The sequence below is a fragment of the Choloepus didactylus genome, chromosome 3 (assembly GCF_015220235.1).
Source record: "Choloepus didactylus isolate mChoDid1 chromosome 3, mChoDid1.pri, whole genome shotgun sequence".
NCBI classification, from domain to species: Eukaryota; Metazoa; Chordata; class Mammalia; order Pilosa; family Megalonychidae; genus Choloepus; species Choloepus didactylus.
In genome coordinates this window covers 95,999,980-96,027,038 of record NC_051309.1, presented here as the reverse complement: position 1 = coordinate 96,027,038, position 27,059 = coordinate 95,999,980, and the positions used below count along the sequence as shown (strand labels likewise).

Here is a 27,059-nt window from a genome sequence, read left to right as displayed (position 1 = left end):
ATTCTTTTTCCTTGCTGCTCCTCAGGCTGAATATTTCAGTTGTCTTGTTTTTGAGTCACTGATTCTTTCTTCTGCGAACTACAATCTGCTCTTGAAACCATCTAGGGAATTTTTCGTTTCAGTTATTGTCTTCAATTCCAGTAGTTCTGTTTGCTTCCTTTTAACAATTTGTATTTCTTTATCATGATTCTCTTATTATTCATCTATTGTTTTCCCAATATCCTTTTCTTCTTTCTCTTTGTTTACATTTTCTCCATGAGTATATTTAGGATTTTTTTTTTTTAATTGTTTGTTCAGTATGTCCAAAGTCTAGTCTTTTCCATTGACGGTTTCTGGATTTTTCTTGTTCCTTTGGATGGGCCATCATATCCTATTTCTTTGTTTGTCTTCTAATCTTTTGTTACACACTGTACATTTTAATATTTTGAGGTATATTGTAAATCAGAGGTTTAGTCCCTGAGCTCTGTGTTCTTTAAGTTTGTGTCCATCTGTGTTTTCTTTAAGTTTGCAATTTCTTTTAGTGCCAGGAGTTAAGAAAAACAAACAAACCCAAACCATAAGTACCTTTTACCTTGCATATTAGCTGTGTCCTTTGTCTATTTTTCTTTTGTCAATTCTCTTACTTATTGTGTCTTTTTTATTTGTAGGAACACTTTACATAGTCTAACTACTAATCCTTTGTTAAGTGTATGTGTTACTGAATAAGATATTTATCTTCCAATCTGTAGTTTGTCTTTTTACCTTGTTTATAATGTCTTTGCACTCAGAAGAATTTTTTCAACTTTTTTTATTCTGCAAAATTTTAAACACAGCCAAGAGTCTAGAGAATAGTATAATAAATTTTCCGTGTACCCATAACTCAGCTTCAACAGTTATCACTATTTTCCCCCAGAGGTATTCATGTTTTCCTTTAAGGTTTGTACTTTTTATATGTTATCTAAGAAATCCTTAAATGAAGATTCTATTACTTTTATTTGTGAGGCCAAGTATTTCTGTCATAATTATTTTTCACTGTTACTTTTATATAAATGTTGTCTTACATGAAAAAAATTTTGATATATACAAAGCCTTATCCTCATAGGTTTGAATCTATATCCTCTTTCTGAACAGTCTGTACTTTTCTTGTTAGCACAGGCTATTGATTCAGAATTTGGGAACTCACCATCTGCTCCAGCAACGTCATTCAGGTTGCCCTCGAGTTTGTTGAAATCCTATGCGTATTTATAAGAAGGGTCGTCATCATTCATGAGATGTTAAAATGTAAGTCTGAATCAGCTATGCTGGCATTTTTGTTTTTACACAGAAATTCATTTCAATTTTTTTCTTATTTCTAGTGTACCACCTGGATTTGAAGGCATGAAAGAACAAGACCTCTGCAATAAGATATTGGCTAAAATACTAGAAAATTATAATACTCTGTTTGAAGTAGAGTATACAGAATATGATAACCGGAAGTGTGAAAACCTGGCTAGGCTTATCATAGTAAAAGTAAGTAACTTCAGTATTTAAGTATTCCTATAATTCTGGATTGAAGGTATTTTCTTTAAAACATTCTTTGTCTTAAAAATTCCATGGGGCATAATTTCAGATTATTATTCATATATGTGTTGAATTCTTTTAATAAAATCTATTCCCCCATCAAGTGTTTATTAAACTGATATATTTATTTTTCTAATATTACAAAATAATAATGATTTTATGTTCCCTTGCTGCTATAATATCATCACTAGAGCACTTATGTGAGTCCAGTTCTGTAGCCAATAGACCGCACCCTCCTCTTTCATGGAAGCCTGTTGTTACAGTAGTGATAGGTACATATGGCTGAGTTTAAGAGTGCTAGCTTACTAACTAAATTGTAAATTCCTGAAGACCATATTACTATATCTTTTTGTCTGTCTTGTGTCTGGCATACTTTCAATCTGAACCTCAGAGTTTTAGTCCCATATGTGTAGTCCTTGGTAACTATCATCAATAAAGCAGAGTATTTTTTTTAAACCTTTAAAGGAGTCCTTGTTAGTTCTATCTAAATATTTTTATGTATTTGCTGATAATTTATAACATCCATTTACACATTAGGTAAGTGCATTTAGGTTTCAGCAGACCTACGATTGAGAGTCAGAGGATAAACATCCAAACTTAATCTCCTAGATATGGGTAAAGAAGGAAGGCATCTTATTTCTTTCTAATTTATATTGAGGTAAATCTGATGGAGCTGATTTGAGAGGTTTCCTCAGGAGGTTTCCTGAGATTTATCACATGTATAGACTACAGTATACTCTTGTTGATTCATACAGTGATGAATGATAAAACCAGGAACACTTGGTTTGGGTATTGAAGGGGTATTTTCATCTCTTCTTCCAGTTGAGGCCGTGACTTTGAAAAAGAAGAAAAGGTAATGGGTATCAAGTAGTACCTTACCAAAACAGTAACAACAAAAAAAGATGAAAACTAGGCTTTCTTAACTAGGACTTAAGCTATTAATACAACAGACTTCTTATAAGGGATAGAATACAACTCCTGAGAACTGAGATGAATGCATTTTGTAGGAATCTTGCCAACCTGATAACGAGAATTTAAACTGAAAATTGAGGTAAGGGGAGAACAATGCTGAGACAAAATGATAAAATAAGATACTATGAAGAATATCAAGTGTTATAACCTGGGGTGCAGGAAATGTAGCTGAGCAAATATGTCAGTAATTCCCAAGAGAAAATAACAAGAAAAAAATTTTCAGGTTTGATACCAAAAAGTTAAATTCTTTTGAAATGAAAAAAAAAGTCTCCTTTATGTTTTCTCCTCTGGTTTCTGTAATACTTTGCAAAGCATCTTTTTTTAAAATACTGGAAGGTGATTGAGTTTGTTTTGGCTAAATCTCTGATATGCTTTTTAACAGTTGTACCTCTTTACTAATAAAGTTAACCTAATATATAATAGAAATAGATAAATGTGATCTCATAAGACGACAAACTTGCTGAGGTAAGTGGTAATCTCTGGAATACAGTAATGGAAGATTATATGCTATGCAAATAAAATACAGCTGTTAAGATATGTGGAAGAGTACCCTGCTTGGAAATCCTTGAGCGAATAAGTTTAAGCATAGTAGAGTACACAGCATGAAAGTACAAGATAAGATGCATAAACTGATAATAGTCTGGGAGCCAAATACAGATATCTTATGTGGATGAAGAATGTGACTGATACTCTCCTGGTGCAAGTTTCATAGCAGGCCTAGAAGCAGATAAATGTCATAACTGGAAACATGACTGTATTCTGGATACCTGATTCTGCTAAAGCAGAACATCTGATACTTTTTTTTTTTTTACTTTGCTAATGGTTTCATCTCTGAGATGGTAGGGAATGCTATGATGGAGTATTAGTCTCTGGACTTAATTATAACCAACAAGTATCAAATGGAAATTATGGAAGTCTTGGTAGGATATAGCAGTGTCCTTTTGGGATTCATAACAAAAGAAAAACATGCTGGCCACTGTTACAAATGTAAACCTGTGAAATGCTTAAAAGCAGATTTAAAAAAAAATCCGAAGATCAGGGAAACTTTAGATAGAAACCAAAAGGAATCTGGATTAAAGAGAATTGGGAGGCTCATGATGAAATCACTAACATATGAAAAAGAAAAAAATGGGAGAGTAACTAAAAAATCAAATTATCTTTCTGTTCATTCTCTCTCATGAGCTCAGCTTTTAAATGTATATAAAAGGAGGAAGCAGGGACATAAAACAAGTAATAAATATACAAGAGTGACAGAGATTTATAAAAGTCTGAGCTGAGAATAAGCTGAGGCTCTTGAAAACTGTTGACATATGGAAAAGGAGTTTTAAGGAGAAAAATACTATACGTATCCATAGGCACATATCTGTGTTTGTTTGCGAAACAATGTCTTGAAGTGTTGAATGAAGTTTCTCATGAGCCCTCACAGGCTAAATGGAAATTTCAGGCCCAGACAAAAGTTTGGTTGTATTTGGACCAGGATAAAGAACTTTGTGACCACAGTATTGGAATGCAGATTGATGTGGACTTCAAGGAGGTCTCCAAACACTGTATTTTTTAAATTTTTTAAGGCTTCCTTGATGATTCCTATAATCAGCCAGGTGTGAGAATTGGTTGATTATTGGAAGACTACCACAGTGGCCTCCTTACTGGTTTTCCCCGACTCAAGTCTGCCCCTTGACTCTGTCCTCCCTCTACTACTCCCTGAGTCACTACCTGTCATACAAATATAAAAATCTCACTTACATATCAAAATTCTTCAGTGGTTTCGCTTCACCCAAAAAATATAAATCTTAGCGTGACATATAAGACTTTCTCATGATTTGAGGCTGCCGCACCTATTCACAATTCTTTCCCACTACTCGTTCCTATACATATGATGAGCCAGCAGTCATTGATTGATGTTATGGTAGAAACCATGTTATTTCTTAACATCGCACTTCCCCTGCTTATCAAGCTAATGAGTACAGAGCCTGGCACTCAAAATTCCTCGAAGTAAGTGAATGGTCCCTAGTTATTTCTCTTACCTTAGTCTGTCATCATAGTTTGTATATAGTATGAAACCAATAATGAATGTGTTTTAGAATTAATTGAATGAATTTGGAATTAATTGAATTGAATACTTCATGACTACCATATTCAAGAAAAGATATTAGATACTTCTAAAGCCTTCAACAGTTCTGGAAAGAGCACTGATATTAGGGTAAAAAGGCCTATATCTAGAACCTGGTTTCTCTACTTAGCAATATGACTGTGCCAATTTCTATTTGTCCCTGTTTATTCTTATCTAAAATGAGGAAAACCCTATAGATTTGTTGTGGGATTCAAACCATTAATGCTTCCAAAAGTGTTTTCAAAAGCAATTTAAGTTTTATAGAAATGTAAGGTATTAATTTCTTTTGTGGGTAATAATATAAACTACTCTGAAATGATCTGGTCAAAATAGATACTTCAGTAGATACATTCATGTGCATAGATTTAAACACTCCAGCTCTAAAATCTGACAGACTAGACTAGAACTTCCAAGTTATGTGACCCTGGGCAAATTACTTAATCTTTCCTTCAACCTTGATTTCCTCATCTGTAAAAAAAGAAGAAAAATTTCAGTAACCAATTTTCAGGCTTTTTGTGATGTTTAAATGAGAAAATGGTACCAAGTTTTCAATAAATTTTAGTTTTAAAATGAAAAATATTATTGGAGTCATATCACCTCTACAATATTGCCTTATTTCTCTTTACCCTTAAGGGAATCAGACTTAATAATAGAAGGAAAACAGATCAAAAGCAGAAAAGTGAAGTTGCTAATTACCTGCTCTGTTACTCATGAAGAGGAGTTACTACTTCTAGATGCTTCTTGCTATTATGTCAATATTTTCATTTTCTCACTGAAATTAAATTAAATATCCTTTTGTCTTTGAAAATGCAAGAATCTGATTGTGCCCTCAATGAATAGAGTATGATTTTAGTGTATAATGTGTATATACAGAGTCAGCTTTTTGAAAGAAAACCATAATTCTCTTTTCTTAAAGAATACATTTTATTTGAAGTGATTTTAGTCTTGTTTACACTTGGTTTTCTATTTCAGTTTGATATTTCTGAAATCTTTAATTCTTAAAATGATCCCATAAAATAATTTTTTAAATTGTAGTTTATAGGGGAGAAGACTGCAGATTTCAGAGATTAAATAACCTGCATACATATAAATATTAGGTAGTAATAGTAGCCAAGTTTTCTAAATTCAGTGTGTGCTGCTGCTATGCTGTTTTTTATTCTGTTAATACACAAGGTAACACAAACTGGATGTTAAGTGGACGTTTTAAGGAAGAATGGGGTATATATGTGGCTCTTCTGTGAATGATGAATGATGACTAAGAGTTGAATAAGTTGCTGGGGAGAGGAAGAAGAGTGGGGAGCAGAAAGCTTTCCAGGCAGAAGGGTATGCTTTAAGGTGTGGTATGCTTGTGTAGTGGTGCGCAGACATTTCTGGCTGGACCATAGGAAACTGCAGGAGAGAGCTAGATTCTAGAGGTCATAGAGTTAAAACTTACCTTGTAGGATGGGAGAATGATCAAGCAGGGTGTTTACAAGTTAAGCTGTACTTTAGATTTTTACTTTATCCCTTTGGGTAAAGCAGAAAGGTGGTGTGCCTCACAGCTTAGCCCGTTATATCACAAGGTGTCATGTGGGTAACCTCATGTCTTATTTCTGCTCAGCTGACCGTGGTCATTAGCTTAGAAATTGATCATGGCTTCTCCAAATCATTCATCAGCCTCACTTCCAGACTGGCTTCCTCTACAAGATTCTTTCATCTCCACTTTCCCTGCTATTCTCTGGGAGTGAAGTGTTTCCCTACAGGGTTTTTACAGTTTCTGCAATGGTCTGGCCTGTCCAACAGATCTAGTTACTCCAATCAAAGGATTTTTGGATAGGCCTCTTAGGACTGTGACAGTTGGAGGAATTGTACTCTGCCAGAGGTCTGAGATGTGTGTTGTTAGTGCTTGACATTTTGTCCACATTTTGTTGAATTTGTCAAATAGTCTTCATAGTTGGTAGTCCAGAGTTATGGCCATTTCTTGCTTCAATTAAGAGGGAAATTTCTTTTCTCTTTTTTACTATTTTTGGGGGAAATTTTCAAGGAAGGAAACCAAGTAGAAATACCTTTACTTTGCCAAACTGGAAGGTCAAGGTCAAGAGCAAAGAACTAGGTTAGGAGAAGCACATCTTTCAAGTAGGTATCTAACAGGCACTGTTTTATTTTTCCTGCTGCAGAATATTCTTGATTTTCTCTTCAGAAAATGATAATCCAGATTTCAGTAAAAAATTTCCCTCATATGAACTCAAGAATTAATTTAATCATCCAGATATTTTCATATATAAAATTAGGTGGCAAAGGGATGATTATGGTAGGTTGAATTATGTACTACAATAAACACATGTTCTTAATCTTAATCCTATAGGTGTGAACCCATTGTAAATAGGATCTCTTGAAGATGTTATTTTTAGTTAAGATGTGGCCCAACAGATTGAGATTGGGTCTTAATCAGATTATTGGAGGCCTCACAGAGAGAAGGTCCTTCAGGGAGGAGCCAGAAATCAGAATTCAGGAGGAACCAGAAAACAAAGGAGAGGGCATCGCCATGTAATGGGAAAGTCAAAGAACTCAAGGATTGCTAGCCAACCAGAATGCTTCTGACCCCAGGAGGAAGCAACCGTCTAGCCTCTGAAACTGTGAGCCAATAAAGCTGTTATTATTAAACCAACCCATTGTGTGGTATTTGTTTTAGCAGCCTGGAAAACCAAGACAATGGTTGACCTAATAGACCCAGAATTTAAGCTGAATTCACTAAATAAACAAATAATTATTGAGCACTTACTGTGTGTAAAGCATTGTTCTAGGCACAGAGAATGTAGCAGGGAACACTAAACAAACATCTCTGCTTTTATGGAATTTATATTGTAATGCAGTGACAATGAACAACAGACAATAAAGTAATAATTTTAAAAATATGTAGTATGTCAGTTGGTGATATATACTATAGAGAAAAATAAAGCAAGGAATAGGAGAATTAGCACTTGTGAAGTAGGGAACTGGCATTTGCTCATTTAGAGGATGGACAAGGAAGCTTTATTGATAAGGGATCATTTGAACAGAGACTTGAAGGATGTGAAGGAGCAAGCCTTGTAGACACTTAAGAGAAGAACATTCCAGGCAAGGGGATAAGCAATACAAAGGGCCTTGAGATGGGGGTACAGGCATACCTCAGAGACATTGCAGGTTTGGTTCCAGAGCACCGCAATAAAGCGAATCACATGAATTTTTTGGCTTCCTAGTGCATATGAAGGTTGTGTTTACACTATATTGTAGTCTCTTAAATTTGCAATAGCACTTAATTGTATAAACAATGTGTATACCTTAATTTAAAAATACCTTATTGCTAAAAAATGCTATTCATCATCTGAGCCTTCAACACATCATAATCTTTTTGCTGGTAGAAGGTCTTGCCTCCATGTTGATGGTTGCTAACTGATCAGAGTGGTGGTTGCTGAAGCATTGGGTCATGGTGCCAATTTCTTAAAATAAGACAACAGTGAAGTTTGCCACATCCATTGACTTTTCCTTTCATGAAAGATTTCTCTGTAACATGCAGTGCTGTTTGATAGCATTTTACTTATTATAGAACTTTCAAAATGCAGTCAAGATGATTATATGGTATGTGAATATATCTCAATAAAATTGAATTTTTAAAAAATGCAGTCAGTCCTCACAAACCTGCCACTGCTTTATCAACTAAGTTCATGCAATATTCTAACTCCTTTTTTGTCATTTCAACAATGTTAACAGCATCTTCACCAGGAGTAGATTCTATCTCAAGAAATTACTTTCTTTGCTCATCCATAAGAAGCATCCCCTCATCTTTTCAAGTTTTATCATGAGATTACAGCAAACTCAGTCACATCTTCAGGCTCCAATTCTAATTCTAGTTAGAATTCTAGTTCTCTTGCTATTTACATCACATCCACAGTTACTTCCTTCACTGAAGTCTTGAATCCCTCAAAGTCATCCGTGAGGGTTGGAATCAACTTTTTCCAAATGCCTGTTAATGTGAATATTTTCACCCACTCCCATGAATCATGAATGTTCTTCATGGCATCTAGAATGATGAATCCTTTCCAGAAGCTTTTTAATTTACTTGGCCCAGAGCCATCAGAGGAATCACTGTCTATGCCAGCTATAGCCTTACAATGACTCTTCCTTTCACTTGAACTCTTAGAGACCATTGTAGGGTTATTAACTGGCCCAATTTCAATATTATTGTCTCAGGGAATAGGGAGGCCCAAGGAGAGGGAGAGAAATGGGGGACCAGCTTGTCAGTGGAACAATCAGTACCCACACGACATTTATTAGTTGAGTTTGCTGTCTTATATGGGCATGATTTGTGACACCCCAAAACACTTACAATAGTAACATCAAAGATCACTGATCACAGATCACCATAACAAATATAATAATGAAAAAGTTTTAAATATTGCCAAAGTTACCAAAATGTGACACAGAAATGTGAAGTGAGCACATGCTATTGGAAAAATGGCACTGATAGATTTGCTCAGTGCAGGGTTGCTATAAACTTTTAATCAGAAAGAAAAAAAATCAAACCAGTATCTCCAAATTTCAATAAAGTGAAGCACAATAAAATGAGGTATGCCCATATACCTTGTCTATTTGACAAGGAGTGTTGAGAAGGCCTGTGTGTTTGGGTAACTGTGAGCAAGGGGAAAAGTAAAAAGAAATGAGGTAACAGAAATAACAATGGATCAGATCATGTACACTCTTGTGAGTCATTGTAAGGACTTGGATTTTTAATCTGAGTGAAGCCATTAGACAGTATTGAGCAGAAGATTGCCATGATCTGACTTATATATTAAAGGATTACTCTGGCTGCCATGCAGCAAATAGACTGTTGAGAAGGAAAGGCAGAACCAGGGAGACCCCTTCAGAATTTATCACAGTAGTCCAGTTAAGAAACGATGGTGGCTAGGACCAAGATGATGGTAGTGAAGGTGGTGAGAAGAGCTTACAGAAAAGGGAAGATATGAAGGAGCAACAAGATAGGAGGCACCAGGTCCCAGTTAGGCTAAAGAATGTCTGAGGTGGGAGTAGGTGAACAAACAAACAACAAGAGTGGGATGTTTGTATTTGTGACTGGAGGTGGAGCAATCTGGGTTTAGGTTGTGTTTATGAAGATAGGTGAATGAAGGGGAGGAGAAAAGAAAATCATTGGAAAGCAGGTGGTTAAGAGACTGGAAATAAAAATTTCAACGGTATGTCCTTATTGACCCTGAATTTACCCAGGAGGATGGCAGATACTGAGATGGACAGAAAGTCTGTGGCCTCTTTCATTTTGTGTATGAATACATATGTATGTATATTTAATAGGTTTCCTGTAGAGCCTCATACATATATATACATATCATGAAATAATGTGATTAATCTGTTGCTGAAATATCTATCTAGAAGCATCTAGATGAGTATTACCTATTCCCAATAAACATCTGAGATGGTGTTCTAGTTTGCTAATGCTGCAGAATGCAAAACACCAGAGATGGATAGGCTTTTATAAAATGGGGGTTTATTTCACTACACAGTTACAGTCTCAAGGCCATAAAGTGTCCAAGGCAACACATCAGCAACCAGGCACCTTCACCGGAGGATGGCCAATGGCATCCGGAAAACTTCTGTTAGGTGGGAAGGCAGCCGGCGTCTGCTCCAAAGCTCCAGCCTCAAAACGGCTTTCTCCCAGGACGTTCCTCTCTAGCAAGCTTGCTCCTCTTCAAAACATCACTCCCAGCTGCACTCCGTTCCTCTCTCTGAGTCAGCTCATTTATGTAGCTCCACTGATCAAGGCCCACCCTGAATGGGCGGGGCCACGCCTCCATGGGAACATCCCATCAGGATCACTACCCACAGCTGGGTGGAGCACATTCCAAGCAAATCTAACCAGCACCAAACGTCTGCCCCGACAAGACTACAAAGATAATGGCATTTGGGGGACACAATACATTCAAACCAGCACAGATGGTCTATGTTAGACAGTGCTGCTATTGCTCACTATTTCTTTGGGAATTTCTTTTGGAATTGTCTTCAGAACATATGAAATTCATATGTCATTTTTCTGTATGTTTATGGGGGCAAGAAGTCATAGTGCTTTAATGTTTGATTTAATTTGGGAAAGTAATCAGTTGTCATTTTGAGCCATGGCAGATCACTAAGTTGGGGACTGATGATTAACTTTTGGGTTTAATATTGAAATTTTGCTATAAAACAATGATACAGATTTTCTTTTGACTTATAAGCAAACTCACAAAACAGTTGTTTTTAAATGTTCTGAGTAAAAGTGCTAGAATAGACTTCCATGTGATAGTTTGAAGGAAATGCTCAATTATTATTATATATGTTATAGCAAGTTGCATTACAAATTTCAATCTTATTTCTATAGAGTGAAAGGTTTTTACCACATAAACTGATAAATAAACTTCCTAAACCATTTCCCGTGGCTTTTTTTATGCTCAAAAACATTGCCCGTGTCTCCATTTTCATTTAGGACCATAGTCTAGGCAAAATTAACTTCAATAAATGTTTGCTTATTTTTTTTTTTTCCTTATTTAATGCTTATTTTATTTGCAAAGCTCTGAACTAAATGTTTGGAATCTTTAGAAAATAAATAAGATAGGTCCCTTGTCACTAAAGGTGTTTACAGTCTACAACAAACAGACAAATTCAATGCATTGGAGCAGAGAGGTAAAAGGGAGAACTGGACTTTATGCCAGACATTGTGCTGAGTTCTTCTAAACATATTATCTCATTTACTTCTCACAGTAACCCAGTGAAGTAGGTGATCTTAATTCCACTTTGCAGATGAGGAAATCTAAGGGGTAATTTGTTCAAGGTCACACAGCAGTAAGTGGCAGAGCTGTGTTTTGAACTCAAGAAAGAATTGATTAGAGGCCAAGTATAGGAAAAACAAGCTTGTAGTTTTAAATTGGAACATCAGTGCCATGAACATTTCTGCATTTATTTCTTCAGTAAGTAAGTATTGTAGCTACTTAGTTTCAGGGAAGTAAGTAGTTGAGCTCTGTTCCTCTGACTCTAGTTCCTATCTGCTTTCACTACTCTAGCCTCTGCTGCAGTCTCTTAAGAATACTCCAAACTTCTGGTCAGCAGAAAACTCCTTACAGGAAATAAAAAAGATTTGGGGGGGGGGGCGGTTATTGTTGTTGTTGTTTGCCTGTTTGTTATTTGGTTGTGTTGTCTCTTCTTTTTTGTGTGGCAAACTTACAAAGGAAGAAGGACTAAACTATACCCACCAAAATCTACATGTTATAAACTTGAGCTTCGGTAAACTCTCACAAATGTAGCATTAAATTAGAATGTTTGTTCACGTCTTCAGATCAAACCTTTCTTTGGATAGTGAGTTACACCTTTTGAATAAATTCTGAGTTTGGAGGTTAAAAGCTTTAAATGATGTTTGGGAAAAGCAAAGATAAAATAACATGACAACGTTGTTTGCTTGCATGATTCAAATGGGAACTTTCTGGTAGTAGAAACATTAGAGTATCAATAAGTGTAAAGTATTAAGTAATAAAAAGTAGTATTAAAAGTTATTGTTTAGCTTGGGGTGCTTTATGGCACCTCATATATAGGTCTTTTATGACACGCCTATATTAAATCATAGCAGATATATATAATCTAGATTGCTGTTAATTTCTTCTCAGGTGTTCTGTTTTGTAGAGTGTTTTGTAGAGATACAACACTGTGTTTTGCAGAGATAAACACTGGAAAGTCGTATGTCTGCTCAGGAATCTTTGGAATACATTAGATAGGTAGCCAGGTTTTAATTTCATTCTTTGCTATAATGATGAATATTTAACAGAAGACAGGCTAAAATTCTTTTGCTTATGAAACCATCATTACACTATGTAATCTTTAAACTGTTTACTGTGAGATGGCAATACTTTGGCACTGACACCTCAGAAGGTGCCTCCATTATATCATTATACTATATGTATCAGGAAAATAGGAGATACTCAGGAAATGACAAGCAAATATTTGGTTTTTAAAGGTTACTTATATTTGCTATAGAACTGAATTACTGTTATGTTCTTCAGTTGATCTTCTAAGGATAGAAGTTATACTTTTGTGGGCCAGAAGTGCTTTAGAAATTAGCATCCCTCCAAGGTCAGCCCTTAACCAATTACTGAAGAGTGTGGGAGTATAAATACCCAACTCCATTACTCCTTGGTTGAAATAATTAGGTTTCCAAAAACTATCCCCCAAGTTTAAGCTTCAGAAACACTGTAGTAGCTTAAAAATGACAATCCTTATCAGCTACTTTCTTCTTCCCTTTATTATGACCTCATTCAGTAGTTTATTTAAAACTACTTGCTCTCAATCCTTGTTGCAGGAAGTCCTCTCTTACTCTCCAGGTAAAGTTAATCTGCATCTCCTTTGTTGTCTTCTGGAGCTTTGTTTCTCCTTCCATTAGAACAAGTCTCATTCGGTCTTGGGTTAGTTATTTTTTTCTTTTGTATTGTAGTATAAATTTTTCATGGAAAAGAACAGTATCTCATATTAACTTCTACATTGGCTTTTCCCTAAAAGTTACAGAGCAATTCATACATTCTTGTGTCTTCCAAAGCACTTATTCTGGTTCCTTATATTTACTCCAAATGTTTATTGAATTGCACCATGTTTGTCTAAATAAAAGTTAAATTCCTTCTGGAAAGTTATAGTAACTATTTTGGGTATTAGTAACTGATCACATTTCTGGAGCAAACAATAAAATCTCACTTAACAGATCTCCACCTGACTAAAGTGCTGGCTTAATCAATTATCTACATTCCCTTTTAAAACTAGTGACTGCTGTCCAAGTCTGAATGTTTATACCTAACAGGCACTCTCTTATACACCTGTTCAGTATCCCTTTTACTGCAAACCAAGTCAATTGTGTTTGTTTTGTTGAAAGACAAATAGGAGTTGACTTTGCAGATTACAGCATTTTATTTGGGACACCAAAAGTTTTGCTGCTGCAAGGAAGCTGAGCAATTACAAAAACTGAAGTGGCATTGGGCTTTAAGTGTTGACAAATGATTTTTATAGACAGAAAGAAGGAATTTAACTCGAGTCCTATTGATCAGGCAGGGTTTTGTCCATCGTAAAGACATGGGTTTAGGGCAATCCACACTTTATTTGGGGTTTAGAGCAGTTGGTCATGTGTAACTAACTAGAGGCTTGATTGGCCATCTGGGTCTGCCACTTTGGTGGATATTAAGCAGAGTATAAGTTTGGGCAATTTAACTTGTGTTGGTTCTGAGAAACCCCCAGAGCTCTTTTTGATTATATTTATCAGTTTGTAAACCTGTTTGTGCCAGTCCAGTTACTTTGTTTAGGGTACTTATGTATTAAACAAATACAATGAGAATGAAACAATATAATTATTTCTGGAAAAATGGTGGCAGAGTAATTAATGCAAGCTTCTATAACAGACAGACTGAAATTTTAGTAGCTTAACACAATTAAAACTTATTTCTCTCCCATCACAGTCTCATGGGTCTAGCATCCCTCCATCCTGTACTAGCTATCCTCCTAAGTTGCCTCATCAGGGAAAGAGAAGATTGGGAATGATAGGGAGTATTTTTATAGCCATACCTGGAAGTACCTTATAATACTTCTGTACACTTTGCATTGACCAGCCTAACTGCAAGTGAGACTGGAAATGTCTTCCTGGTACCTAGAGAAAGGAAATGAGGAAATGATATGGTAGACACACAGTATTGCCTCTGTACAAAAGCTAAGCTGAATACGTTGGAAATACCTAATAAAGATTAAAGACTTTGTGTTTTCACTCCTCATAGATGATTTATTATAGTTGTGTTTGGCCATTCCAAAACAAAGGCCCACATTAAAAGACTAGGCAATGAACATATAAAAGTTTGAAATTAAAAGAACTTTTTTTAAGTTTTGTACATAACATTGTATGATTTCCTGCTTTAGTTTACTTTTGGGGTTACCAAACCTGCAGCTTTTCCTGATCTCATTAGATAGGAAGGATTCTTATAGGCAGGCATTATTATGTGCAGTTAAGAGCAGGGCTCTGGAGCCAGACTGTCTGTCTTCAAATTCCGTCTCTGCCACTTATTAGCTGTATGACCTCTGACTAGCTCCTTTTACTTCCTGAACCTCAGTTTCCTTATATATGAAATTGGGGTAATGAATCATATGTAGTTATTGTGAGTATCAAATGGATAAATGAATGATAAGCATGCATAATAATTTCTATATAAGTGAGATCTGGTGCTGTTATTTTGGTCATCATCACCATTACTATAATAATTGGATCCCACAATTGTATATTGAGTGCCCAAACTGTAAGAGACAGCATAATAAATGTTTGTATAACTTAAAAAGTACTTCAGTTGAAAACAACTAACAACCTACTAAAAAAGAAAAGGAATTTTTTGGAAGGACATAGGACAGTTTAAAGAATGGAAACCAAGCAGACAAATCAGACTTCCCAAAGGTCATTAACCAGGACAGCTGCAGGGCTCTGGGCAGCAGGCAGTGTGAACTGACAGGTAACCCAGTCTCTTCAAGGAGCTGCAATTGAGATAAATTGGCTTTAGCTCTTCTTGATTCTTGAGTCTTCCCACTCCTGATACCCATTACAGGGAGTAATCTGATCGACTTAGGTTGGAAGACATGGTAACCATTGGTCATAGGCATAATTTGATTGAAAGACTTTCTCCAATAGGAGAAGGGAGGTTTCCTAAAATTAAATCTTCGCCCAAAGAAGGGCAAAGGAATGCTGGACTGTAAGAACATTGGTTGTCTATTTTGGTGCGTAAGGAAACAGAAAAGATGGAAGAGCCTTTTAAAATGTCTAGGTTAAAGATGGGGAATAGGATATGCATACAAGTACTAGCACAAACAATCCAAGTTATAAGAGGATGTGTGGACCTTATAATAGAGGAGGTCATGTTGTAGTGTTTTGAATGGCAGGTGTTTTAGTTTCCTGGGCTGCAAGCAAATACTATGAAATGGTTGGACTAAACAGCCATGAATTTATTAGCTCACAGTTTTGAGGCTAAAATAGAAGTTCAAATCAAGGCATCATCAAGTTGATAATTTCTCCCCAAAGACTGTGGCATTCTGGGGTTGGCTGCCGGCAATCGTTTTCTTTGGCTGGAACAGGCACATGGCAACGTGTTGTGATCTCTCCCTTCTTTTCCTGTTCCATTGAATTTCAGCTTCTGGCTACTCCCTGTGGCTTTTTCTCTGTCTGTCTGAATTTCCTTCTGCTTAAAACGAACTCCAGTAAGAGGATTAAGACCCATTCTGCTTGAGGTGGGCCCTACCTTAATTGAAATAACCTCATCAACAAGTCTTACTTAACAATGGGTTCACACACACAGAAATGGATTAGGTTTAAGAACATGTTTTCCTTGGGTACATCCAGCTTCAAACCACCAAAGCAGGTATAAGAGTTTAAATTTGACCCAATAGGCAGAAGTATTTAAAGTTTTTCAGCAAAGGAATGACATGAATTGGAACCATACATTAGAAAGGTTAATTGTCATCCATGTGTAGGATAAACTCAAGGAGGAGAGGAGTCAGAAGAGTTCCTTTTTTGTTTCATCAGTCTATTCTATCATTCAACAAGCATTTATTGAATACTTGCTGTATATCTAGGCAGTGTTCTAAGAGCTGGAGAAATGATTAAAAGTTCCTGTTCTCATTGAGTTTACCCTCTAGCAGGGGGACACAGACAATAAATAATTAAGGAAGTTTAATGTGTCATTTGATAGTAGATTCTGTGAAAAAAACTAAGGCTTGAGATTAATGTGATATGAGTGGAAGGGGGACAGGGACACTTTTATAGCAAGAAATCAGGGAAGGCCTCACTGAGGTGGCATTTGAGCAGAGACCTAAATGATGTGATACAGCAAGTCATATGAACTTCTGAGGAAAGAGCTTTCCAGACATGAGCAACAGCAAGTTCAACGGCCTTGAGTCAGGAACTTGCTAACTTGCCTATGACATTAGATCACCATTGTTATGAATTGAATCATGTTCCCCAAAAAAGATACATTCAAATCCTAACCCCCAGTCTTGTGAATGTGATTGATTTGGAAATAGGATCTTTGATGATATTATTAGTTAAGATGAGGCCAAACTATATAGGAATGGGCTCCAATCCAATATAACTGGTGCCTTTATAAGGAGAGGAAGTTTGGACACCAAGAGAGAAAATGGCGTGACAGAGGCAGAGATTGAAGTATGCCACGGATTGCCATCTAGCCACCACCAAAACCCTACAAACCTCAGAGGAAGCTTGGCCTGGCTGACACCCTGATTTGGACTTTTAGCCTCCAGTACCGTAAGATGATATATTTCTTTTGTTTTAAGACACTGTGTTTGTGGTTGTATGTTGGTTGCATTTAAAGTTATGTAAATGAATGAGATCATTGTATCATTTGGGAAAAGAAGACTTCTCCAGATCATAGAAGTCACTCCAACTTCATTAGTTAAGTTTTTTAGCGCAAATTTATGAGCTCCTATTATTCCAGGCACTTTTCTATGACATTGTCAATGTAGAGGGAGTAAAGGAGAACAATTATATGCCTTCATGGAGTTTCTATTTAGTCGGCGATACAGAAAAACTGATAACCAATAAATATATAATATTTATTGTATAGAGGAGAAGCAGCAGCCAAGAAGACTTTACAGAGTTGGTCAGTGAGGTAGGAAAAACAGGAAACAGTGAAGCTGGGAAAGCTAATAGAGGAGAATGGTCAAGAACAATGTCAAGGAGTTCTCCGCTGGGTCAAATGCTGCTAAGAACCTCAGTGAGATGGAGATGAAGAGTGGGTTGGCATTTTCAGTGTAGTGAGACAAAAGCCAGATTTGGGGATGTTAAAGAGTGACTTGGAGATAAAGAAGTAGAGATAATGAGTAAAGACAGCTATTTCAAAGGGGTTTGCTATAAAAGGAAGCAAAAAAGTAGGGCCATACTTTTAGGAAGTATGGGATTAGGGAATTGTTATTTAAAAAAAAAAAAAACATTGGGATGTGATTCCAGAATATGTTTGTGATTGAGGGAAATGATCTAGTGGAGGGGAGTGAGAAGGGACAATGGAGGAAAGAAATCGTTGAGAAAGTGAGGGGAGATGCGATCCAGGGTACATGTGGAGGGGAATGCTGTTTGATAGGAGTAGCAAAACGAAAAGCAGAGAGGATAGAACAGTTGCAGGTAGGTTTGTTAATTTGATGATTGGACAGTGGGTAGGTTCTGCTCCAAAGCTTTTTTTTTTTTTTTTTTTTTCAATGAAGTATGAAGTGAGAACTCAAGAGGAGAAGGCATGAAATACCATCTTGGATGGTGGGAAATTAAGTTACTAAGGAAGTATAGCAAGATTGCAGTGCATTGTAGAGATCCCATTCAAGGTTTATGGACATAAATTTAATATGCAAGTAATCAACAAATTCTATAATTTTTTTCAACCACTTTCAGTTGTTCCATCCAGGCACAGAGAAGGCATATTGTTGGATTCATCCAAGTTGTAGTTTTGTGAGATGAATGCATTGGTTGGAGAGAAGAGGAAGGAAATTGAGAGTGTTAGCAAGGAAATAAAGGATTATGAAATGTAAAGCTGGTTAAGAAGGGAAAAATAGGAGGTAGGTACAAGGGGTTGTGGAAATTTAGAGAAGAGGTATTATTCATTCATTCCTTCAGTTCACTCATTCACACAACAATTGAGCTCCTACTATGTGCCAAACACTGTTTTAGGCCCTGTGGATATATTAATGAACAAGGTCACCCAAGTCCTCTCACAGAGCTTACATTCTAGTAGGATGAGATGGGCAATAAAAAATTAAAAGCAATAAGTCTAATTTAAAGTCAGATATTACTAAGGACTATGAAGAGTTATATAAAAGGACTTGATATAGAAAGCAACTAGTGGGAAGGGAAAGCAGTGGTGACTTAGATAGGAAGTCCAGGGAAGGGAGTCTTATCTGCTAAAATTGAGCAAAGGCCTGGCTGAAGTGAGGGAACAAGCCTGTGAACCACTGTGGGAGTAATGTGCTAGGTTGAGGGAACAGTGAGTGCTTTCCTATTTTTAATGTCAATAGTAGTTGAATATTAAGTTCAGCAAAGGCATGATAAACAAGATAAATTTTTCCTTCCCTATTGTATTTTTAAATGGTGTTTTCATAATACCAAAGGAAACAGCTGATTTAAGCAATTAGCAGTTGCACAAGTCATTGGAGTGAACAGTCAGTCAGTCAGAAGTCTCATTCAAGTAGACCAAATGCTTAAAATAAATATAAGTGTATCCTAAATAAAATAATCATGTCTAATTTGTTTATTACCCCATTCTCCATTACCCAGCAATGGAATGCCACACATATGATTCAGTTAATATTTGTTGAATGAATTTTTATGCTCACATACAGTTTAGCACTTTCAAACAGAAAACATTCCCCCTTCAAACCTTTACAAAGAAAAGGAAGAGGAGTTTGAACACAAATCTAAGGTCTCTTCCCTTTGCCCTCGTAATGTGGGGGACTTACGTTAAATTAAATGGCTTTTAAAAAAAATTGAGCTATAATTCACATACTATAAAATTCACTCCCTTGAAGTAGACAATCCAGTAATTTTTAGTATATTCACAAAGTTGTGCAACCTTCGCCACTGTCCAATTCCAGAATGTTTTAATCACCCCAAACCCCCTACCCATTTGCAATCATCTCCTTCCCCCCTTTCTCAGCCCCTAGGAACCAGTAATCTATTTTCTGTCACTGTGTGTTTGCCTATTCAGGATGTTTTATATAAATGTAACCATCCGATATGTGGGATTTTGTGTCTGACTTCTTTCACTCCCTGTTTTTAAGGTTCATCCATGTTGTAACATGTATCAGTACTGTATTCCTTTTTATGGCTGAATAATGTATTCCATTGTATGTATATGCCATATTTTTGTTTATGCATTCTTCAAATGATGGAAATGTGCATTGTTTCTATTTTTGACTGTTATGAGCATTCATAATCAAGTTTTTGTATGGAGATGTGTATATACACACACACACACACAGTTCTTTTGGATATATACTTAAGAGTGTAAACAGATTTTTTTTTAAGGTTCAAGTGCTTAGCCTTCCTGGGTATATACATGTTTTTAAAAATACTTTATTTTTTATGGCAGTTTTAGGTTTACAGAAAAATTGAACAGAATGTACAGAGACTTACCATTTACCCCACCTCTTGACATACTGTTTAATGTATTTATATCTTGGATTAGTGGGGTACATTTGTTACAGTTGATGAACCCATATTGATACATTATCATTTACTGAAGTCCATGGTTTATGGTAGAGTCCACTCTTTGCGTCTTAACAGTTCTATGGGTTTTGACAAATGTGTCTACCATTACAGTATCATACAGAATTGTTTCACTGTACTAAAAATACCCTGTGCTACACCAATTCATCTCTCCCTCCTCTCCTTGCCCCTTGCACCCCTGAGAACCACTAATCTTTTTGTACTGTCTCTATCATTTTCCCTTTTCCAGAATGTCGTATAGTTGGAATCATATAGTAAATAGTCTTTTCAGACTGGTTTTTCCACTTAAAATATGCATTTAAGGTTCTTCCATGTCTTTTCGTGGATGGATAGCTTATTTATTTTTACTACTGAATAATATTCCATTGTGTTGTGTTTATCTGTTCATCTATTGAAGGGCATATTGTTTCCAATTTTTGGCAATTATGAATAAAGCTCCTGTAAGCATTCTTGTGTAGATTGTAGTTTAGACATCAGTTTTCAGCGCATATGGGTTAATAGCTAGGAGTATAATTAGTGGATCATATGTGAGTCTAGCTTTGTCAGAACCTGCCAAATTGGCTGCCAAAGTGGTATACCATTTTGCATTTCTAGCAGAAAATGAAAGTTCCTATTGTTCCACATCCTTATCATTGGTGTTAGGGTTTTGGATTTTAGCCAAATTTTATGTGTGTAGTAGTATCTTGTTTTAATTTGTAATTCTCTAATGACTTACGATATTGCGGATCTTTTCAAGTGCTTATTTGTTGAAGTGTCTATTCAGATATTTTGCCCATTCTTAAAATTGGGTTGTTTGTTTTTTTAATTGTTGAGTTTTAAGAGTTCTTTGTATATTAGATACAGGTCCTTTGCCATATATCTGCTTTGCAAGTATTTTCTCACAGTCTGTGACTTGTCTTTTCATACTCTTAACGCTATCTTTCACAGAGCAGAAGTTTTTAATTTTAATGAAACCCAACTTACAAATTTTTTTCTTCCAAGGATCTTGCTTTTGATGTTACATCTAAGTCATCCCCAAACCCAAGATCACCTAGATTGTCTCCTGTGTTACCTTCTAGAAGTTTTATAGGTTTGTGTTTTATATTCAGGCCTAGATGTGTTTTGAGTTAATTTTTGTGAAAGGTATAAGTTCTGTGTCTAGATTAATTTTTTGGCTTGTGGATGTCCAGTTGTTCCAGCACCATTTGTTGAAGATTATCCTTTCTCCATTGAATTACCTTTGCTCTTTTGTCAAAGGACAATTGGCTATATTTGTGTGGATCTATTTCTGGGCTTTCTGTTTTGTTCCATTGACCTATTTATCTATTTTTTCACCAGTACCAGACTATCCTGATGACTGTAGCTTTATAGTAAGTATTGAAATTGGATCGTGTCAGTTCTCTGATTTTATTCTTCAGCATTGTGTTGGCTATTCTGGGTCTTTTGCCTTTCCATATAAACTTTAGAACCAGTTGTTTATATCCACAATATAACTTGCTGGGATTTTAATTGGAATTGCATTGAATCTGTAGATGACATTGAGAAGAAATGACATCTTAAGAATATCAGGTCTTCCTATCTATGAACATAGACTATCTCTCCATTTAGTTAGATCTTTTTTTATTCCTTTCATAAGAGTTTTGTAGTTTCCCTCATATGGATCTTTTATATGTTTTGTTATACTTATACCTAAATATTTCATATTTTTGTTGTAAATGGTATATGTTTTATTTCAAACTCCAGTTGTTCACTGCTAGTATATAGGAAAGCAATTGACTTTTGTATATTAACCTAGAATCCTGCAACCTTGCTATAATTGCTTATTAGTTCCATGAGTTTTATTGTTGATTCTTTGGGATTTTTTGCGTAGACAATCGTATCATCTGCAAATGAAGATGGCTTTATTTTTTCTTTCCAAATCCTAATACCTTTTAATTCCCTTTTCTTGTCTTATTGCATTATCTAGGATTTCTAGTATGATATTGAATAGGAGTGGTGAGAGGAGACACTGTCTGGTTCCTGACCTTAAGGGAAACATCTTATTTCTCATCCAAGTATGATATTAGCTGTAGGATTTTGGTAGGTGTTCTTTATCAAGTTGAGGAAGTTCCTCTCTATTCCTCTCATCTCTATTTATTCATGAGAGATTTCTTCATGACTTGGTGTTAGATTTTGTCAAAGTCTTTTTCTGCATCTCTTGATATGCTAATGATTTTTCTTCTTTAACCAGTTGATGAGATGGATTATATTAATTGATTTGCAACTGTTGAACTAGCCTTGCATATCTGGACACCTTGCATACCTTGCATGACCCACTTGGTCATGGTATATAATTTTTTTTATAAATTATTGGATTTGATTTGATATTTTGTTGAGGATTTTTTTCATCTATGTTCATGAATGATATTGGTCTATAATTTTTCCTTTCTTATAATGTCTTTGTCTGGCTTTGGTATTAGGTTAATTGTGGCCTCATAAAATCAGTTAGAAAGTGTTCCTTCTGCTTGTATTTTCTGAAAGAGATTGTAGAAAATTGGTATAATTTGTTTAAATGTTTGGTAGAATTCAGCAGTGAAACCATCTGGACCTGGTGCTTTCAGATCTGGAAGGCTATTAATTATTGATTTAATTTCTTTAATAGATAAATGTATTCAGATTATCTGTTCTCCTTATGTGAGTTTTGGTAGATTGTCTTTCAAGAATTGGCCCATTAAATATAAGTTTTCAAATTTGTGGGCATAGTGTTGTTCATAATATTCCTTTATTCCACTTTTAATGTCCATGGGATCAGTAGCGTTGGCTCCTCTTTCATTTCTGATATGAGTAATTTGGGTCGTCTCTCTTTTTCTTTGTTAGTCTGACCAAAGGTTTACCAATTTTATTTATCTTCTCAAAGAACTAGTTTTGTTTTCACTGATTTTTCTCTCTTGATTTCCTATTTTCAATTTCATTGATTTCTCCTCTAATTCTTATTATTTCTTTTTTCTTCTGCTTACTTTGGATTTAATTTGCTCTCGTTTTTCTAGTTTCCTAAAGTAGAAGCTTAGGTTATTGATTTTATATATTTCTTCTTTTCTAACATATGCATTCAAGGTATAACTTTCCCTCTAATCCCTGCTTTTGCTATGTCCCACGAATATTGATAAGCTGCATTTTCATTTGCATTTAGTTCAAAATATTTTAAAATTTCTCTTGTGACTTCTTTGGTTCATTTGTTAACTTGAGGTGTGTTGTTTGTTCTACAAATATTTTGGAATTTTCCAGCTGTCTCTGTTACTGATTTCTAATTTAATTTCACTGTGATCCAAAAGCATACTTTGTATGATTTCTATTATTTTAAGTTTGTTAAGGTGTCTTTTATGGCTCAGGATAAAATGGCTTTTTAAAGGCACAGATTTTCAAAAGTTTTGTCTAAAATATTCATAATAATTTCATATTTGAGTCCATAATATATCTATTTTCAAAGAATATTTATTATTAGTTACCTATTTAAGATAGTAGCTGACTTTTCCTGAGAAATCTTAGAGTAACATTGGCCCTATAGGAAGATGTTCCCTGTGTCCTGTGGCTTCAGGAGCTCCAAACCCACTGATATATGAGTTTGTGTCATGAAAACAACATATATGGAGTAACATGTATAGGGACAGCTTCTGTTGAGGCACTGGGAAAGCAACTCTGAACAAGTGATAGCTTTTCTTTTTCTCAGTAAATATTGCTTCTACCTGAATAGTAGTTAAATCATAAGATCTTGAAATTTCAGAACTAGCCAGGATGCTTCTATTTCATCTAATCCAATCCCTTTGCTTTATAGATCCTTAAACTGAGGGAGACCCAAGAAGTTAAGTTTCTTGCCCAAGGTTGGTTGCAGAAGTAGGATGAGAAGACAGGTCTCCTGACTCCCAGTTCAGTGCTGTGACTATTAAACATTCCATTGCATCTGTATTTAAAGTCATAAAACAAAACATAATAATTCATATAGGTAATTTTTCGGATAAAAGTTTACAGAAAGTGCTGTCCGAGTCTTTTCGGGAATAGCTGACTGGCTCTCAGCTTTGTGCTCACTAATTCATAGTGGTAGGGAGGGGACACAGGAGTAACAAATAAATACTATTACTTTTAGTTTGTGTGTAAGGGAGAAAGAATTATAGGCATTTGTAAACACTCAGACAGTCATAAACAAAGTCAGCCATTCCCATTAATTTCCCTTAAGAGTCAGTCTTTTTTCTCTTCATTACATTCTAATATTTACATCCCAGTAGTTTAAAAGGGGGGTATAAGGATTAAGCATGATTATATTATCCCTGTGTAGTCAAATTACACTATGGATTATGCAGTTAATCACTTGGATCTACTAAATGTCATGTTAGATATAGTTTATCCCTCCCACAGTGAGTCAGAAGCAGGAATGGGTTCTTCACTATTTTCAGTAAGCAGCTTCCCAACAGCAGGTGTTGTGACTGGTGGGAAAGGGTAGGGCCAGAATGCACACTTATTTAGGGATCTCAGAAATGTACTGATGGGTCGTTGCAGAGAACAGTACATGGAGCCACAGACAGCTGAGAGTTTTGGCAGCACCTGCAGCCGTCCTGAAGCTTAGAAGAGGCTCCCTTTCCCGTTTGAGTCTGGAAATATTGTTCCCTAGCACAAAGCTGAGAACAGGTGCTGTGTAAAGCCCTGAGGTCCAGGAGCTGTGGTGTGGGTTTCAGCTTTGCTACTCTCTGGGTGATCTTGGACACATCCCTTCTCAGGATCTAAATCCTTCATCTGTAAAATTATGGTGTTAGTTGACCATAAACTCATTTGGCTTTAAAATGCTATAGCTTTACAACTTAGTGGTTTAACATGTTAAGTGTATTGGAGGTGAGAAGCTCAGGCCTTAAAGTTATACAGAACTGTTTTCACGTCCTCTGTCGCATTGGGTAAATCACTTAACTTCCCTACATTCACTGTTTTATACTTAAAGTGGAGAGATGACAGTAGTACCTACCGAATAGGACCACTGGGGGGATAAAATAGAATTATGAATGCAAAGTGTTTAGCCCAGTGGCTGATCTATCATGAAGTTCAATAGCTATTTTTTAACTTTTTATTGTAGTAACATATATACAATTCAAAAATTTCCATGTGAACCACATTCAAGTGTACAATTCAGTAGTATTAATTACATTCACCTTATTGTGTTACCATCATCAATATCCATTACTCTAACTTTTCCATCACCTCAAATAGAAACTCTGTACACATTAAGCAATAACCTCCCTCCCCTCCTTCCCCTGCCCCTGGTTACTAGTACCCTATAATCTACTATGTGTCTCTATGAAATTTACTTCTTCTAGGTATTACATAAAAGTGACATCTATGATACATAATAATTCTATTTCTTTTTATGGCTGAACAATATTTCACTGTGTACATATACGACATTTTGTTTATTCATTGGTTAATGAACACTTGGGTTGCTTCCGCCCTTTGACTACTCTGTATAAAGCTGCTATAAACATTGGTGTACAAATATCTGTGAGTCTTGCTTTCAGTTCTTTTGGGTATATACAAAGACATGTGATTGCCGGGTCAACTTTCTGAGAAATCACCAAAAAGCTCGTAAAGATCTATACACCAGCAATGTATAGGGGCTCCTATTTCTCTGCAACCTCTCCAACACTTATTATTTTCTCTCTTTTTTTAAATAACAGCCATCCTAGTGGGTATGAAATGGTATCTTGTTGTAGTTTCGATTTATATTTCCCAGCTGGCAAATGATGTTGAACATCTTTTCATGTGCTTATTGGCCGTTTTGTTTATCTTCTTTGGAGAAATGTCTATTCAAGTCCTTTAGCCATTTTTTTTTGATTGGGTTATTTATCTTTTTGTTGTTGAGTTGTAGCACTTCTTCATATATTCTAGATATTATGCCTTTATCAGTTATACGGTTAGAAATTTTTTTATTTTCTCCCGTTCTGTAGGTAGTCTTTGCACTTTTTTGATATTGTCCTTTGATGTGCAGAGTTTTTAATTTTGAAGTTCATTTTATCTATTTTTTTTTTCTTGTGTTACTCATGCTTTTGGTGTCATATCTCAGAAATGACTACCAGATCCAAGGTTATGGATTCCCGTTTTATGTCTTTTAGCTCTCATGTTTAGGCCCTTGATCTAGTTAGAGTTAATTTTTGTATATGGTATGAGGTAGGAGCTCAACCTCATTCTTTTGCAATGGCTATCCAGTTTTCCCAGCACCATTCTTTCCCCAGCTAATGGTTTTATGTATGAACTCTCAATTCTATTCATTTGGTCTATATGTCCATTTTCTTGTCAGTATCATACTGTTTTATTACTGTGGCTTTGTAGTAGGTTTTAAAATTGGAGAGTATGAGACCTCCAACTTTGTTCTTCCTTTGCAATATTGATTTTGGTATTTGAGGCTCCATGTGATACTGTATAAATCTGAGGATCAGCTTTTCCACTTCTGCAAAAAAGGCTACTGGGATTTAAGTAGGTATTGCCTTGAATCTGTAGATAGTTTTGGGTAATATTAACATCTTAATAATATTAAGTCTTACCATCATCCTTGAACATGGTTGTCTCACCATTTTTTAGGTCTTCTTTAATTTCTTTCAGCAGTATTTTGTAGTTTTAGTATTTAAGTCTTTCTCTTCCTTGCATAAATTTGTCCCTATGTATTTTGTTTTTAGAAGCTACTGTGAATGGATTTTTTTAAAATTTCCATTTCTGAATATTCTTTGTTGCTGTATAGAGACACACCAATTTTTGCATGTTATTCTTGTAGCTTGCAAGTTAGCTGAATCCATTTATTAGTTCTAGGAGTTTTCTTACGGATTTTTTGGATTTTCTATATAAAGGATCATGTCATCTGTGAATAGAGATACTTTTACTTCCTTCTTTCCAATGGGATACCTTTTATTTCTTGTTCTTGTCTACTTTCTCTGTGGCAAGGACTTCCAGTACAGTGTTGAACGGCAGTAGTGAAAGTCGGCATCCCCGTCTTGCTTTTGACTCGGAAAAGGCTATCAGTCTTTCACCAATGAGTATAATGTTAGTATAATGTTGTTTTTCATATATATCTTTTATCATTTTGAAGAAGCTACCTTCTATTCCTATTTTTCTGAGTGTTTCTATCATGAAAGGGTGTTGGATTTTATCACATGCCTTTTTTACATC

At 35.6% G+C, this 27,059-nt stretch overlaps 1 protein-coding gene across 5 annotated transcripts in view; it reads left to right on the top strand.

Moving 5' to 3' along the window:
- The window catches only part of FAM13A (family with sequence similarity 13 member A), a 380,146-nt gene that overhangs the window by 183,072 nt on the left and 170,015 nt on the right, over positions 1-27,059 (top strand). For all 5 annotated transcript variants that reach the window (XM_037830247.1, XM_037830249.1, XM_037830246.1 and 2 more), the window contains one exon: positions 1,335-1,488. In XM_037830247.1, coding sequence (XP_037686175.1) covers positions 1,335-1,488 — 154 coding nt within the window. The remainder of the gene's footprint in view (positions 1-1,334; positions 1,489-27,059) is intronic.